The 15895-nt window shown below is 42.8% G+C and overlaps 1 protein-coding gene across 2 annotated transcripts in view; it reads left to right on the top strand.

Moving 5' to 3' along the window:
* Positions 1-15895, top strand: part of THADA (THADA armadillo repeat containing) — a 360995-nt gene that overhangs the window by 195724 nt on the left and 149376 nt on the right. For both annotated transcript variants that reach the window (XM_066267026.1, XM_066267025.1), the window contains exon 29: positions 13789-13957. In XM_066267026.1, the coding sequence (XP_066123123.1) occupies positions 13789-13957 (169 nt within the window). The remainder of the gene's footprint in view (positions 1-13788; positions 13958-15895) is intronic.

Here is a 15895-nt window from a genome sequence, read left to right as displayed (position 1 = left end):
CATGAAAAAGTGTTCTAAACTGATCAGTATATGTTGAGCACTCACATGATTCATGAGATGCTTAGATTTTATAAGATTTTAATATCTTTTCAGAAATAGTCACCTGTGAAGTCAAGTTCTGTTGGTCTAAGAAAGATTTACTCAGCACCTAATGATTTGTTGCCAGTCTTGGGTTAGATTCAGGGTGCTTGGAATGCCAGAATGAGAAATTTGTATTTAATAGGGCAATAGAGAGCTATCATAAGTTCTGGAACATTTGAAAGCTAAAAATAAACTACAAAAAATGAAAAAACTTTTAAAAATGAGACCAAAAGAAACCATTCCTTTCCAAACCTTCCCCCTAAATACATATATTAGGTTTAAAACAGGGGGTAATTTCTTTCTATACTACTGTGTAGTTCCTTGAATTGGCCACCCAGGCCTGTGTTTGTGAACTGAAACTACTCCCGGTAGACCTAGAGCCACGTGCTCTAAGGTTCATGGGGTGGGTTTCACTGAGAACGAAGTCATTTAGAGAACTTGGCCTTTGAGCCATCACCTCAAGGAGACCCAACATGTTCAGGACTGTTTTCTTTTCTGCAAGGAAAGAAGACATGCTGTGGCCAGGTATTACAGTCAACATAAAGCATCTGTGGCTGCCGGAATGTGTTCATCTCTTGGTCTTTGTGGAGACAGAGCAGAAACAATGTGCGGCTTTTGCTCTTGAGAGCAGTGTGCAGCTCTTGCCGTCAGTTTGCACAACCTGTGGCCCCCAGCTCCTGCCTGCCCTCAGCTCATCCCAGCCCGCGAGCCCTGAGCGCAGACCCAGAATGCTTTTCCAGCCTTCCACCAGGAGACCAGTTGACCAGGGTGAGGCTTGTTGATCAGGGTTAGAGAGAAAACCCGCACATGGACTGCGAAGGAAACTCATGCCAAAATTTCAGACTAAACCTAGTGGCTATTTTAATTGCCTTGAAGTTTTCTACTGATTGGTACTTTTTTCATTTTATAATACTCCATTTTATTTGGGGTAAAGACTAAAATTAATAATTTCCTTTTAATCTCTAGGGTTTCCTAAATTCTGGTAGTTATATTGCTGTGCAGACTTGTCCACGATTTTCGAGTCAGGAGAGAATCGTTGTTAAGGTATACCGTATTTCAGTGCTCCCAGGGTGAGATTCGGGGGGAGCACATTCTTTCCAGCTGTCTACGATTTGGTTGGAATCTGAAAAATTCAGTTTCAAATTGGATTTGTTGTCTAGGCAAAAAATAATGAAAGAATGAAATGAAATATCAGATGAAATATAATTTTCTACTTCACTCTATATTTTGATAGCAAGTAACCAGGGATTGGCATCTAGAAATCATACATCCTGTCATTTATTTGACATGTTTGTAATTCTAAATAATTAAAGAGCATTAGTAAAAGACTTTTTAAAGAAATACCATACTGGATACCATCCCTGGTCCCTGTTGGCAAATTCCCTTGTTCCCCCCCCCCCGCCCCCCGGCACTAAAAGAAATGGTATGAATACAGTTGCCCATTGAATCCATAACCCCACGTCCTTGCTGCATATGTGGCCAACTGCTGAGTGCGGTTCTTACAGGGGCAAGTAGAGGGGTGTCAGAGTGATAGAGGCTGATTCCCAGCTCTTGGCTGCAGCCATTTTTACCCTTTGGGGTGAGCAGCCTGGGGCTAGTCAGCCTGTGTGAAGCCGGGGTGACTTGGAGTGGAGGTGGCACCTTACAATGTTGCATCTTCCATGGATTAGACTCTGGTTAGACTGTCACAGGTGGTTCCACACTGCTGTTTTCAGTGCCTTATTGTTGTTGGCATTTCTTCATAAAAACATGTTGATTAGAGTAAAATGGCAAAGAGCAGTCACTGCTTTGAGCTGCCCAGTACATAGACATTTCAACTAAACATTCCACTTGCAGATCCATATGTATATATTTTTTGTTCATGAAAGCTGGAAATGTGCAGTTTTTAGCTTAGCCACTGTCTACTGCTCTTATTTCCCCCTCACTACCCAAAACCAAGGATTTTAAAAAATCAAACTTCAAAAGTCCTGAACCCATTACCCTTCCAAGAAATATATTTGAATAAAGAAATCCATGAGCTATGCAGAGGGCAGGATTACAGTAAATGTAACTTTTAAGTGTTAGTGGTTTGAGTTGCAGGAAAAGGAACAAGTAGTTCAGGTGGTGGCAGGTCCTTTGATGAACTGAAAATTGGTCTAGGAAGGAGGAGTGGAGTCTGGCATCTCTGATGGGCACTGAGCTCACCTGAGCATGTGGGGGGAAGACTTCAGGAATGCCACATTTGTAACAAAAACATATTTATTTAATAGTCACAGGACATGCTGAAGTGTCTGCTTTTTCAAATTCACGGGTACAAACTTATTTTTTAGTGGTTTCTCTCTTGTATGCATGCACACACATCCACACGTGTACATGTTCCATAAAGACAAGATCTGAAACTAGGACCAACAAACATTCAATGAAAAGGAAAAAGAAATCTTGGTGAAACAGGATTGGAATTGACAGGACATAGAGACTGCAGGCCCTGGACCTGAAGAATAAAGACAGTGGATCTCACACTCATTTGACCCCAAAGAAACTCAATCTTCCTTCTCTGCTTTCCAGCTCTTTAGGTGGGGAGGCCTCTGTGAACAGCTGAACCCTGTTGATACAGCAGGGCTCTGTCTTTGGCCACTTAGTGAGATAGAGAACACTAGGGGGTTTGTACATGTAGTTAAAGCGTTTAAAATTTATTCCATCTACTAGATTCAATAGTAGCTGCGATTTATTGATCACTAACTCATAGTGATTATGTTTTTTATGCGGTATCTCTCTTAAGCATCATAACAGCCCTTGTGAGGTCATTACTCTTCCCCATTTTATAGAAGATAAAAACTTAGGAGTTTTACTGGAGCTGTCTGAGATCACACACTAGTCAGTGATAGGACTTGGATTTAAAGTTAGGTCTGCTGAATTCCACAACATGTTCTTAACTCCTGTCCTATGTGCCGTATTATTCAGAAGTACAAAGACCCTGTTCTGCTCTCAAGATTTGGTGTAGCCAGCGTGATACCCAAGGGTGTGGGTACATGGAGAAGGCAAATGAGATGTGGCCACCGCCCTGACAGATCGACCATATTACCCCATGTATAAGATGCACCTTAATTTTGGGGCCTGAATTTTAGGGAAAAAATGTATTACATAAAGTTACTGAACTCAAGTTTTATTCATCATAAAATTCATACAACTCCTCATCACTGTCAAAACTCCCATCCATTAGCTTGTCCTCATCTGTGTCTGATGATGAATCATTGTCTTCAACAATGAGCACAAAAACAAGCGTGGAAAAGTGGGAAATGCAAGTAAAAAAATCTACAACCACTGTGTAAGATGCACCCAGTTTTTAGGCCCCCAAAATTTCAAAAAGTGGTGTGTCTTGTACATGGGGAAATACGGTAAATATGCGATCTCAGTGACAGGGTGTGGGAGAGGAAGTGATTCATTCTGGCCAGAGGAGTGCAGTCAGATTTGCCAAAGAAGTGATACCTAAGAAGAGTTCAGAGGATGAAGAGGAGCTCCCAGAATGTACAAGGATCAAGGGACATTCATTCTGGCTACAATGTGCAAGGCACTCAGGATGAAATGATAGTGTCACAAAACATATATAGAGTTTCTATTTTAATAGTAAAACCTGAGACCCCAGCCTACTCCTTCTAACACAGCCTTCAGAGATACCCTTCAAAGTATCTCTGCTTTTTAAGATTTTCTAAGAGCAGATATGAAAAATAGACCATAATCACAGGGCATTCCTGAGTCAATTCAGTGAGGGGCTTAGCTGTTGGTCCAACAGCTCCTTCACACTCAGGCCAGCTCCAGTGTCAACTGGGCATTTGGAAGTCCCAGGTTCGATTCCCAGTCAGGGCGCACAAAAGAAGCAATGATCTGCTTCTCCTCCCCCACCCCACCCCTCTTCCCCTCCTGCAGCCATGGCTCAGTTGGTTCATTGCAGCCATGGCACATTGGCCCTGGGCACTGAGGATGACTCTGTGGAGCCTCCACCTCAGACACTGAAAATAGCTTTTTTGCGACATGGCCCCAGATGGGGGCTACTGGGTAGATCCCAACCAGGGCACATGTGAGAGTCTCTATCCCCCTTCCTCTCACTTAAATAATAATAATTTTAAAAAGAATGAATGCCCTGGCCGGTTGGCTCAGCGGTAGAGCGTCGGCCTAGCGTGCGGAGGACCCGGGTTCGATTCCCGGCCAGGGCACACAGGAGAAGCGCCCATTTGCTTCTCCACCCCTCCGCTGCGCTTTCCTCTCTGTCTCTCTCTTCCCCTCCCGCAGCCAAGGCTCCATTGGAGCAAAGATGGCCCGGGCGCTGGGGATGGCTCTGTGGCCTCTGCCTCAGGCGCTAGAGTGGCTCTGGTCGCAACATGGCGACACCCAGGATGGGCAGAGCATCGCCCCCTGGTGGGCAGAGCGTCACCCCTGGTGGGCGTGCCGGGTGGATCCCGGTCGGGCGCATGCGGGAGTCTGTCTGACTGTCTCTCCCTGTTTCCGCTTCAGAAAAATGAAAAAAAAAAAGAATGAAGTATCTGCCACTTGTTAGTTTTATGTTGGGAAATCTCATTTTCCTCATCTTAAAACAGGATATTGATAATGACCTTGTAATAAAGATTTAGTGAGGTAAGTAAAATAGTGTCTAAAGTAGGTAGCCAGTCTGAATGCATATTTTATAAACCTCAGTTGCCCTTCCTTTTGACTGGATGGGCTGAGGAGCAGTTTGGGTTCACACAGAGAAAGGCACAGGCCTGGGAGAACACCTCTTTCTTGCCAAACGCACATGTTCTTTCTGCCTGACCCCACTCACCACAGCTGCACCGTGTCTCCCAGACCACCCACCCTCCCTCTTGGTGTCCCTACAACAGCCTGAATTTGTTTCTTGTGGCCCTGCGAAGCATTGGCTGATTAACCCCGTCTCTCCCCCAGACTGTAGGTTCCCTGGGGGCTGGGAAGCAACTTTTCTTTCTGATTCTCTTGTGCTGACCCTCGTTCATGCTTGTGCCAGGCCCTCAGGAGATGTCTCCGTGCCTACCCTACAGATATGGGGGAGCAGAGCCAGTTTTGGTGATATGTAGCCACTCACCTGTGAAACCTTTCAGGAAAGCTGAAACAGATCCTGAGAGTAAATAAATATAAGAGGGAAACGCCTAGAAAAAAAGTTTGGCCATCACTCTGTGAAACTGGGTAGAGTGGGGGATGATGTCAGAAAAGTGATCTTTCCCTCCACAGAATACTGCATTCTAGACTCAGGGATCTTAACATTCCTGAGGTCCAAAGTTATTTTATCTTCTCCGGAAAGCCATTCGTCTCTCCCTCCTGCTCCACACCGTGTGTGCATTTCTCCGTGGCTACTACCGACCTGTGATCCTGAGGTTATCGCTCTGGCTCCTGGCCCAGCTAGTGGCTCCCTGTGAGCAATGTCTTCATTCTCCATCTCCATCTCCCTCTTCCTTTCCATCTCCATCTTGTCTTCATTTCCCCCTCCCCCTCCCCCTCCCCTTCCCCTCCCCCTCCCTCTCCCTCTTCCTCTCCATCTCATCTTCGTCTCCATCTCATCTCCCTCTCCATCTCATCTCCATCTCTCTCTCTATCTTTGTCTCATTTCATCTCCATCTCCATCTTCATTCTCTATCTCCATCTAATCTCCATCTCTCTCTCCATCTCCATCTCATCTCCATCTCCTTCTCCCTCTCCATCTTCATCTCCATCTCATCTCTCTCTCCATCTTATCTCCCTCTCCATCTCATCTCCTCCATCTCATCTCCCTCTCCATCTCATCTCCATCTCCCTCTCTATCTTTGTCTCGTTTCATCTCCATCTTCATTCTCTATCTCCATCTAATCTCCATCTCTCTCTCCATCTCCTTCTCCCTCTCCATCTTCATCCCCATCTCATCTCCATCTCTATCTTATCTCCCTCTCCATCTCATCTCCTCCATCTCATCTCCCTCTCCATCTCATCTCCATCTCCCTCTCTATCTTTGTCTCGTTTCATCTCCATCTTCATTCTCTATCTTCATCTAATCTCCATCTCTCTCCATCTCCATCTCCTTCTCCCTCTCCATCTTCGTCCCCATCTCATCTTCATCTCCATCTCATCTCCATCTCCATCTTCATTCTCTATCTCCATCTTCATTCTCTATCTCCATCTAATCTCCATCTCTCTCTCCATCTCCATCTCATCTCCATCTCCTTCTCCCTCTCCATCTTCATCTCCATCTCATCTCTCTCTCCATCTTATCTCCCTCTCCATCTCATCTCCTCCATCTCATCTCCCTCTCCATCTCATCTCCATCTCCCTCTCTATCTTTGTCTCGTTTCATCTCCATCTTCATTCTCTATCTCCATCCAATCTCCATCTCTCTCTCCATCTCCTTCTCCCTCTCCATCTTCATCCCCATCTCATCTCCATCTCCATCTTATCTCCCTCTCCATCTCATCTCCTCCATCTCATCTCCCTCTCCATCTCATCTCCATCTCCCTCTCTATCTTTGTCTCGTTTCATCTCCATCTTCATTCTCTATCTCCATCTAATCTCCATCTCTCTCTCCATCTCCTTCTCCCTCTCCATCTTCGTCCCCATCTCATCTCCATCTCCATCTTATCTCCATCTCCATCTCATCTCCTTCTCCATCTCATCTCCCTCTCCATCTCATCTCCTTCTCATCTCATCTCCCTCTCCATCTCATCTCCATCTCCATCTCATCTCCTTCTCCATCTCATCTCCATCTCCATCTTATCTCCATCTCCATCTTCATTCTCTATCTCCATCTAATCTCCATCTCCGTCCCCATCTCATCTTCATCTCCATCTCTTCTCCATCTCCATCTTCGTTCTCTATCTCCATCTCATCTCCATCTCCTTCTCCCTCTCCATCTTCGTCCCCATCTCATCTTCATCTCCATCTCATCTCCATCTCCATCTTCATTCTCTATCTCCATCTTCATTCTCTATCTCCATCTAATCTCCATCTCTCTCTCCATCTCCATCTCCATCTCATCTCCATCTCCTTCTCCCTCTCCATCTTCATCTCCATCTCATCTCTCTCTCCATCTTATCTCCCTCTCCATCTCATCTCCTCCATCTCATCTCCCTCTCCATCTCATCTCCATCTCCCTCTCTATCTTTGTCTCGTTTCATCTCCATCTTCATTCTCTATCTCCATCTAATCTCCATCTCTCTCTCCATCTCCTTCTCCCTCTCCATCTTCATCCCCATCTCATCTCCATCTCCATCTTATCTCCCTCTCCATCTCATCTCCTCCATCTCATCTCCCTCTCCATCTCATCTCCATCTCCCTCTCTATCTTTGTCTCGTTTCATCTCCATCTTCATTCTCTATCTCCATCTAATCTCCATCTCTCTCTCCATCTCCTCCCTCTCCATCTTCGTCCCCATCTCATCTCCATCTCCATCTTATCTCCATCTCCATCTCATCTCCTTCTCCATCTCATCTCCCTCTCCATCTCATCTCCTTCTCATCTCATCTCCCTCTCCATCTCATCTCCATCTCCATCTCATCTCCTTCTCCATCTCATCTCCATCTCCATCTTATCTCCATCTCCATCTTCATTCTCTATCTCCATCTAATCTCCATCTCCGTCCCCATCTCATCTTCATCTCCATCTCTTCTCCATCTCCATCTTCGTTCTCTATCTCCATCTCATCTCCATCTCCTTCTCCCTCTCCATCTTCGTCCCCATCTCATCTTCATCTCCATCTCATCTCCATCTCTATCTTCATTCTCTATCTCCATCTTCATTTTCCATCTCCATCTCCCTCAGGTAGGGCACATACCTGGCAGTTACATGTGTGCAGGAGCCACTGGATTCTTCGCCAGGGTCTGGGAGATGCTGCCTCGGGTTTCGATATGTGTCATGGACCTCCTAAAATTATATGGGAAGTTGTGTTTATATGTTCATGAATCTATTTCTCTTGTGACAGAGTCCACAGTTTACATTATTAGATTCTGAAATGTTTTTATGAGCCTACAAATGTCAAAAAAAAAAAAAAAATCCCAACACATTCATTTAGAGATGGTGATTTTCCAACACATTCATTTAGTGTTTTTATTAGCCAGGAGATATTCTGTGTTCCTTCCATTTCCAGGTGTGAGTTACAGCTTGGATCAGCCTATGAGCGTCATCCTGGGCGATGGTAGTTCTGCCTGGACAGTACTGCAGACACATCCTGGAGAGTCCGCTTAGCCTGTCTGAGCTTCATTATTTTTTTTATCTGTTAATTTAGGTTTCTGGTGTCCTTGTGTCCTACAGGATTGTTGCATGGTAAAGAAAATGGGTGAGCAGACATTTTATAAACTGCCAAGGGCTGTACAATTGCGGGTACGACTGTGACTATTACAGATGTGTCATTTCTCACGTTGCACAGTGCCACGAACACAGTAGGCAATCAAGAAATATGTGATTAAAATGACCATGGAGAGGGTTGACTGGTGTGAGAGAACTAGAGGTTTAAAGACATGAGTATCTGAGTGTCTCCAGCCCTGTGGAAGACCTGGTTTTCAGGCCTAGGCCACACCTAGGACTACCGAGGCAATGGTTTGCAAATAATGGTGAAAGTAGAAATGACCTTCAAGATGCCAAGTCCATTTGCCTTATTTTCCAGAAGAAATTGAGACTTAGAGAAATAGAGGCTATTCTACTTCTTTTTTTTTATTATTATTTTATTTATTTATTTATTCATTTTTAGAGAGGAGAGAGAGAGAGAGAGAGATGGGGGAGGAGCTGGAAGCATCAACTCCCATATGTGCCTTGACCAGGCAAGCCCAGGGTTTCGAACCGGCGACCTCAGCATTTCCAGGTCGACGCTTTATCCACTGCACCACCACAGGTCAGGCCAGGCTATTCTACTTCTTTTTAGAAGGCTTGAGGTTCCTCCTTATCACTTTCAATGGAGGCCAAATAAATCTTTTTGCTTTCGTATCATAAATTTGTTGTTTTCTCTCTCTCTCTTTGCAATAAAAGATTATTCATTTTATTAAATCTTGACCATTAGAGTATGCATTGCTTCCATATTTTTTTCTTTTAAATTTTATTTATAAAATTAAATTTAATAGGATGGCACTGATCAATAAGAGTATATAGGTTTCACCTGACCAGGCGGTGGCACAGTGGATAGAGCGTCAGACTGGGATGTGGAGGACCCAAGTTCGAGACCCCAAGGTCGCCAGCTTGAGCGCAGGCTCATCTGGTTTGAACAAGGCTCACCAGCTTGAGCCTAAGGTCGCTGGCTTAAGCAAGGGGTCACTCGCTCTGCTGTAGCCCCCTGGCCAAGGCACGTATGAGAAATTAATCAATGAACAACTAAGAAACTGCAATGAAGAATTGATGTTTCTCATCTCTCTCCCTTCCTGTCTGTCCCTATCTGTCCCTCTCTCTGACTCTCTCTGTCTCTGCCACAAAAAAATAAAAAAATAATTAAAAAATTAAATAAAAAAGAGTACATAGGTTTCAGGTAAACATTTCTATAGCATTTGAACTGTTGATTATATTGTACAATCATCACCCAAAGTCAAATCATTTTCTGTCACCTTATATTTGTCCCTCCTTATGGTGGTTCCTCAAAAAATTAAGGACCCTTTCCTCCACCCCTCCCCCACCTTCCCCTCTCCCACATCCCCCGCCTCCTATTAATCACTTTACTTTTATCTATATCCACTAGTCTCAATTTTGTATCCCACTTATGTGTGAAATCATACAGTTCTTAGCTTTTTCTGATTTACTTATTTCACTCAGTATAATGTTCTCAAGGTCCATCCATGTTGTCATAAATGACACTATGTCATCATTTCTTATGGCTAAGTAGTATTCCATAGTATATATTATATATGTACCACATCTTCTTTATCCAAGCCTATATCAAGGGGCACTTTGGTTGTTTCCATGTCTTGGTCACTGTGAATAATGCTGCCATGAACATGGTGGTGTATGCGTCTTTACATACCAATAGTTTTGAGTTTTGAGGGTAGATACCTAGTAGAGGGATTGCTGAGTCATATGGTAATTCTATTCTTAATTTTTTGAGGAACCACCATATTTTCTTCCATATTGGTTGTACTAATTTGCATGTTGTTTTCTCTTAAATTTATCAGGGTGATCACTTCATCAGGTATACAAATGTCTAGTAATTATGTTGTATACCTGAGACTAATACAATATTGTATGTCAACTATAATTAAAAAATAAATTTAAAAAAATGGTACAGCACCCACACCACTGTCTTAGTTTCCCCATTAGGGCCACTAGGGAGCCTGCACTTCCTAGACTCACCGATCGTTCCTAGACTCACCGATCCTTCCTATTTCCAAAACACCTTTATTCTCAGAATATTCTCATAGATATCACATCAGAGCACTGGGTATAGGTTATTGCCACCATTCTCACCTTAACTGAGACCCATAGAAATTACTGTGACTTGGCCAAGTCACAAAACACAGTGCTCAAAGCAGGGTAAATCCAGGTGCTCTAATTCTCCATCCTTATAGCCACTGGCTTCTATGTTCATAAAGAGCAGCTCTGCTTGATTTTTTCACATGTACTGAATCAATCTAGAAAACTCTGTCAAGGGGAAAAATAGAATTTTGCTTCCAATATATTCCTCATAGGGCTAAAAAGAATGTGTTTTTATCTCCTCACACTCCAAGTCACATAGATCTGGAGGAAAGCTAAATCTCATCAGAACCCCCTCCCTGCCTCTAATAGCTGATAGAATAGTAACCTGGGGATGTGTTTTACTGAGTGTGTATGTAAGTGTGAGTGTGTGTGTGTGTGTGTGCTATAACCTATCCTTCCATTTAAACAATTTTCAATAGAGGAGTTCGAAATTACATTTATTTATCGCTTTATCATGAATGTTACTTAAGGAGCTTCATGGTGAAGGCAGCAGTTCTGGGGAAGCTACCAGGGATGAGACAGGAGCTGAAGTTGAACAAACTGATGAATATGAACCCCCAGATCAAGAATCTGTTCAAAATTCAGACACTTAATGGTAACAAATAAAAAGTTCTATTTGTGATATATTTTTTTAATTAAAAAAATTAAAATAGGCTTCTCTTTTCCTGTCATTTCATTACTTTTTCGCAAGGGGGTTTTGTTTGCTCCTTAACCCTATCGTGTGCGTTTGGTAAGTACCCTAGGACAGGGTATCTGGGAGCAGAAAATCCTAGCTCCTTTCCCACTTTCCATTCTTTCTTCTGTATGGATGCCAGATTCCTTTGGGAAATCATCATTTGTGAAAGGTCAAGAGTAAGAGGAGGGGCATTCTTTAGTATACAGTTACTACTAATTAGAAACTAAACATCTGTAACTGTGTCAGAGTTATTTGTATTTGAAAAGAAACATTTATACACAAAAGCCCTTTTGGTAACATAAAACATGCTATAACACAAAATGTGTGTATTGGAGGGGTAGGGGACAGGCAGAAGGGAAGGCTTACAACAGATGACTGTGCTGAGTGAGGTCATTTGCTAATTAAATCTCAAAGCATTTTCAGAGTATTTTCTCTGTCAAATGAAGTTTTCTCACTCTCTCCCCCCCTCCCCAGCCTCCCATGGGCCAAAGCAAATATTTTACTGCATTTGCCAATTACAGATTGAACATTTGATCATTTTAAAGGGAGAAAATGGGTAACTTGGCAGAACCCTCCTAGGTTTGGGAAATTTCTAGCTACCTACTGTAACCTTAGCCCTCAGTGTCTTCCTATAATTGGCTATAAGGTGAGCTCTTCCTCACCCCGAAAGTGCGTGCTGGTTGACCTGTCTCGCAGACCTACACTTCGGGGGAGGGTGACACAGTGTTTGACTTACCTGGTATCTCTTTCTCCTCTTTCCCTATTTCCTCCTCTGACCCTACTCCCCATGATGAAATTGTTTGTAGGTCATTCAATTTTTACAGAATTGTATCTGTACTTTTATTGTCTTATTAAAATAAATGTCAGAGATGCCTCTGGAGTGTTAGAAACATTTCAGTCATAGGACTTTGTTCATCTGCATGCTACGTCTGCATAGCCACATGGGCCAAATGGCTCAGATTTTACTAGTAATTCCTTCTTGGAATACTGATTAATTTTGAGAGATACAAAACCAAACAAATCAAGAGCCCAACTCTTTGGTCTAAAGAGTCTGCAATCTTCTGCCATCCCTGTCTTGGCATCTAAGACATTTCACTAAGTTGAGTGAGGTACTTTTTTTTTTTTTTTTTTGACAAAGACAGAGAGAGAGTTAGAGAGAGGGACAGATAGGGACAGAGAGACAGGAAGGGAGAGAGATGAGAAGCATCAATTCTTTATTGCAGCTCCTTAGTTGTTCATTGATTGTTTTCTCACATGTGCCTTGACCAAGGGAGGGGCTACAGCAGAGCAAGTGACCCCCTTGCTCAAGCCAGTGACCTTGGGCTTCAAGCCAGTGACCTTTGGGCTCAAGCCAGCAACCATGGGGTCATGTCTGTGATTCCACGCTCAAGCCAGTGACCCCGCGCTCAAGCTGGTGAGCCTGTACTCAAACTGGCAACATCAGAGTTTTGAACCTGAATTCTCCACGTACCAGTTTGATGCTCTGTTCACAGCGCTACTGCCTGGTCAGGCTGAGGTATTTTTTAATTGCATGAAAGATCATGAGGTTTTGAGCTTTTTAGTCAAGAATTTATTTAAGCTACGACTTGTCTTATTAGATTTTCCTCTCAAATAATACTGTATCTGTGAAGGTCCTCAAATGTACAGATTCAACAAAATGGTTGTGGACTCTCAATGTTCTGAGTGTTAACAAAGTCAGGTGACCCTTACATGGTGACCTGCTTTGCCAATGACCTTTTTAGAATCTTAGAATACCCCTTGACCATGACTTTTACTTATTTAAGAACTGATGGCTTCTGTTCAAGCTCTTTGGTCATGAATTAGCCCAGAGATTTGGTGACTTGAGGGTCCATCTTTCTCTGGACAAGTTCAGATTATGTAATCCGCCATTTGGCACTTCCTAGTCTGGTGTTAACTATTATTTCTCAGTTTTAAGTTTCACTGTTTTTCAAGAGCCTCTACTTAACCTGACACATCAACCTCTACCTTGAGCATCTACCCTTGCTTTATGCCCCGGGAACTTGTTGAAACAACTGCCTTGCTTCTCTTGGCATTCTTAAACTATGCTTGCTTTCCTAAATTCCATCCTTCTCAGAACCACAAGCCACAATCTTATCTCCTTGTAGCAAAAATGTCAAGATTACTTGCTTATCATTTTCCCGGTATTGTCTTGTGCTTTAACTCATCTTTTCAAATGTACTTCTCATCTTGCCCATCAGAGTATAGGCTCTTCAAAGACAACAGTGACTATTTTATTTCTCATGGCAGTTTTCATGGTGCGTTTGTTCACTAGGAGTGTCCAATAAATGGTTGTCTGCTTGTTGAGGGATAAGCCATTTTTACCTATTGTCTTATTCCCAAAGCCTATCTGAATTTATCTCTGTGATAGAATCATAAATGTTAATGATATTTATAAGAAAAACAAGATGCCTGTAGAACACACACACACACACACACACACAAACACACACAGAAAATCATTGGGAATAGTGGAAATATTAAAAAAAACATCATTTGGAATAAAGAGCAACTCCCTCAGCTTCGCTGTCCCAGCCAGGGCTAGACAGAACAGCATATACAAAGACACAGGTGTGATAGTGAGTATTGAATGGTCTTGTGTTTTTATTTCTTCCCAGATGTGGAAGCTCACCTGTCTACCGCTCCCGTGAAATGGCAGCTCGTGCCTTGGTCCCATTTGTCATGATAGATGAAATCCCTGATACTGTCCAAACTCTGTTGGCCAAACTCCCCAACCACACTGACCAATGTTTCCGGCAAAACCATATTCATGGAACACTTCTCCAGGTAAGTAAAGTTACTTTGTGCGACTTCTATCAAACACCAAAGGATGAACTTTGATTTCTCATGTAGTGTTAGCGGTGAAGATTTGTTGCCCAAGCTTTTAACTCTATCCATAGAACTTTTTTCAACTGCTGAAAGAACAGCTAGGTGTATGTTTTTTTTCATTGCAACCATGAATACAGTGTCACATTGTGATTCTTCCAGATCACCGGTTGCATTAAATCCTATTTTCTATTTTTGCATTAAATGTTTTCCCATTTAGACTTCTCTCTGTGAACCAGGTCACATTGTACCTTTTCTATCAAGTATGCCTGCAGAACATTCTAAGCCACTCCTTGTTCAGGGTGAAGTTATGAGTATTTCTTGAGAGATAAGCCCAAGAAGCACAAGAAGAGATGATACACATCAGGGAGAATTTGTCCTGTAGCTTAACACCATCCATCATACATGGAAATATCAAACCCTGCTTTTCTCTTTTCTCTGAGCTATAAAAAAAGACTTTTTATTTTAAATAAATAGAACTCTTACTTTTTAAACTCTCACTATAAACTTGGGGACGGGTGGTATCGGTGAGAAGATCCAATGTCCGCCTGGTCTGCTGAGGTTACACATTGTGTGGCAGGGCTGGGGGAATTTAAATATTAAGTCATGTTTCTTCTGTGAGCAGAGTTGAGAGATGGCCTTGAGATTCCGATATACATTATAAGCTTGAGGTCTACCCTGCTGATATGTGAGGTTAATGGCATGGGTTTCTGGAGCCAGGCTGTCTGGGTGTAAATCTCAGATCCACCACGTACTACCTGCATCTGTGTCTTCATTTTTGAAATGAGGATAATAGTAGTGTATACCTCATAGGGATCTAGTGAAGACTAAAGTAATTAATGCATATAAAGTACTTAGAAGTCTTAGCATAGTACCTGGTACATAATATAGTTATTGTTGTTTTCATTATCATAGTTTTAATGAGCCTATATTCTAATGAAAGCTATTATTTTTAGTAACTGATTCCCTCTAGGTGAGAATACGAGATAGACCTATATTTTTGCCTGCCTTCCTTAATTGTTTTATATATTCAACAAGTATTTACTGAATGTTTCTTGCATACTATTGTGTTACAGTCAAAAGAGTGACAAGTCAGTTCTTGTCAAGGACAAGAAAAGACCAGGAAATGGGCAATCACAGTGCAGTGTGCTAAATGCTAGGGGAGCATGGTGCGGGGCCACCTGCCTGGTCCTGGGGGAGTCAGGAACAGCTTTCCCCGGGAAAGTGACATCTAAATAGAGAGAAGATCTTAGTCAAGTGAAAGGAGGATAAGAGTTTCTTGTGCAGACAAAGCAACTTATAGAAAGGCTCAGGGGGGTGAGAAGTCAGCCCATCTGAGAACTGCAAGTTGGAGCTGGACTGAAGTTCTGGGTGGGCAAACCTCAGACTGGTCTCAGAACCTCTTGACCCCCTTAAACGTTACTGAGGATCCGGAAGAGCTTTTGTCTATCAATATTTAATTAGAAACTAAAACAAAATTGTACAGCACAAGCTTTCACAAGCACACATTCCATTAGTCGTTAGAGTGATGTCATCATCACATACCTACCTGTAGCCTCTGGCAAACTCCGCTGTGCACTTGTGGGAGAATGAGAATAAAAGAGGAAAGCGATGTCTTAGTATCATTTTGGAAAATGCTTAATCTTGCAGACCTCCCAAAAAGGTCGTAGGACTCCCAAGGCTCCCAGACCAGATCCTCTGGTCTGTGTTATATACATTATGGATCTTCGGTGCTTTCTTCAGTACAAACCCATAAGCACTCACCTCCCCTGGTTCTCACTATATCCCTGTGATAGTGAGGAGCAGGAGTTATTATCTTAGTTTTTAAGATGGAACCCTGACGCCCATACAAGTTAGATTTCTTGATTCCATCAGACTGCTGCTTCTTTGAAGGGAAGG

This window comes from Saccopteryx bilineata, chromosome 3, assembly GCF_036850765.1.
Source record: "Saccopteryx bilineata isolate mSacBil1 chromosome 3, mSacBil1_pri_phased_curated, whole genome shotgun sequence".
Lineage (NCBI taxonomy): Eukaryota > Metazoa > Chordata > Mammalia > Chiroptera > Emballonuridae > Saccopteryx > Saccopteryx bilineata.
The sequence above is the reverse complement of the archived record's forward strand: the minus strand, read 5'-3'. Positions and strand labels throughout refer to the sequence as shown.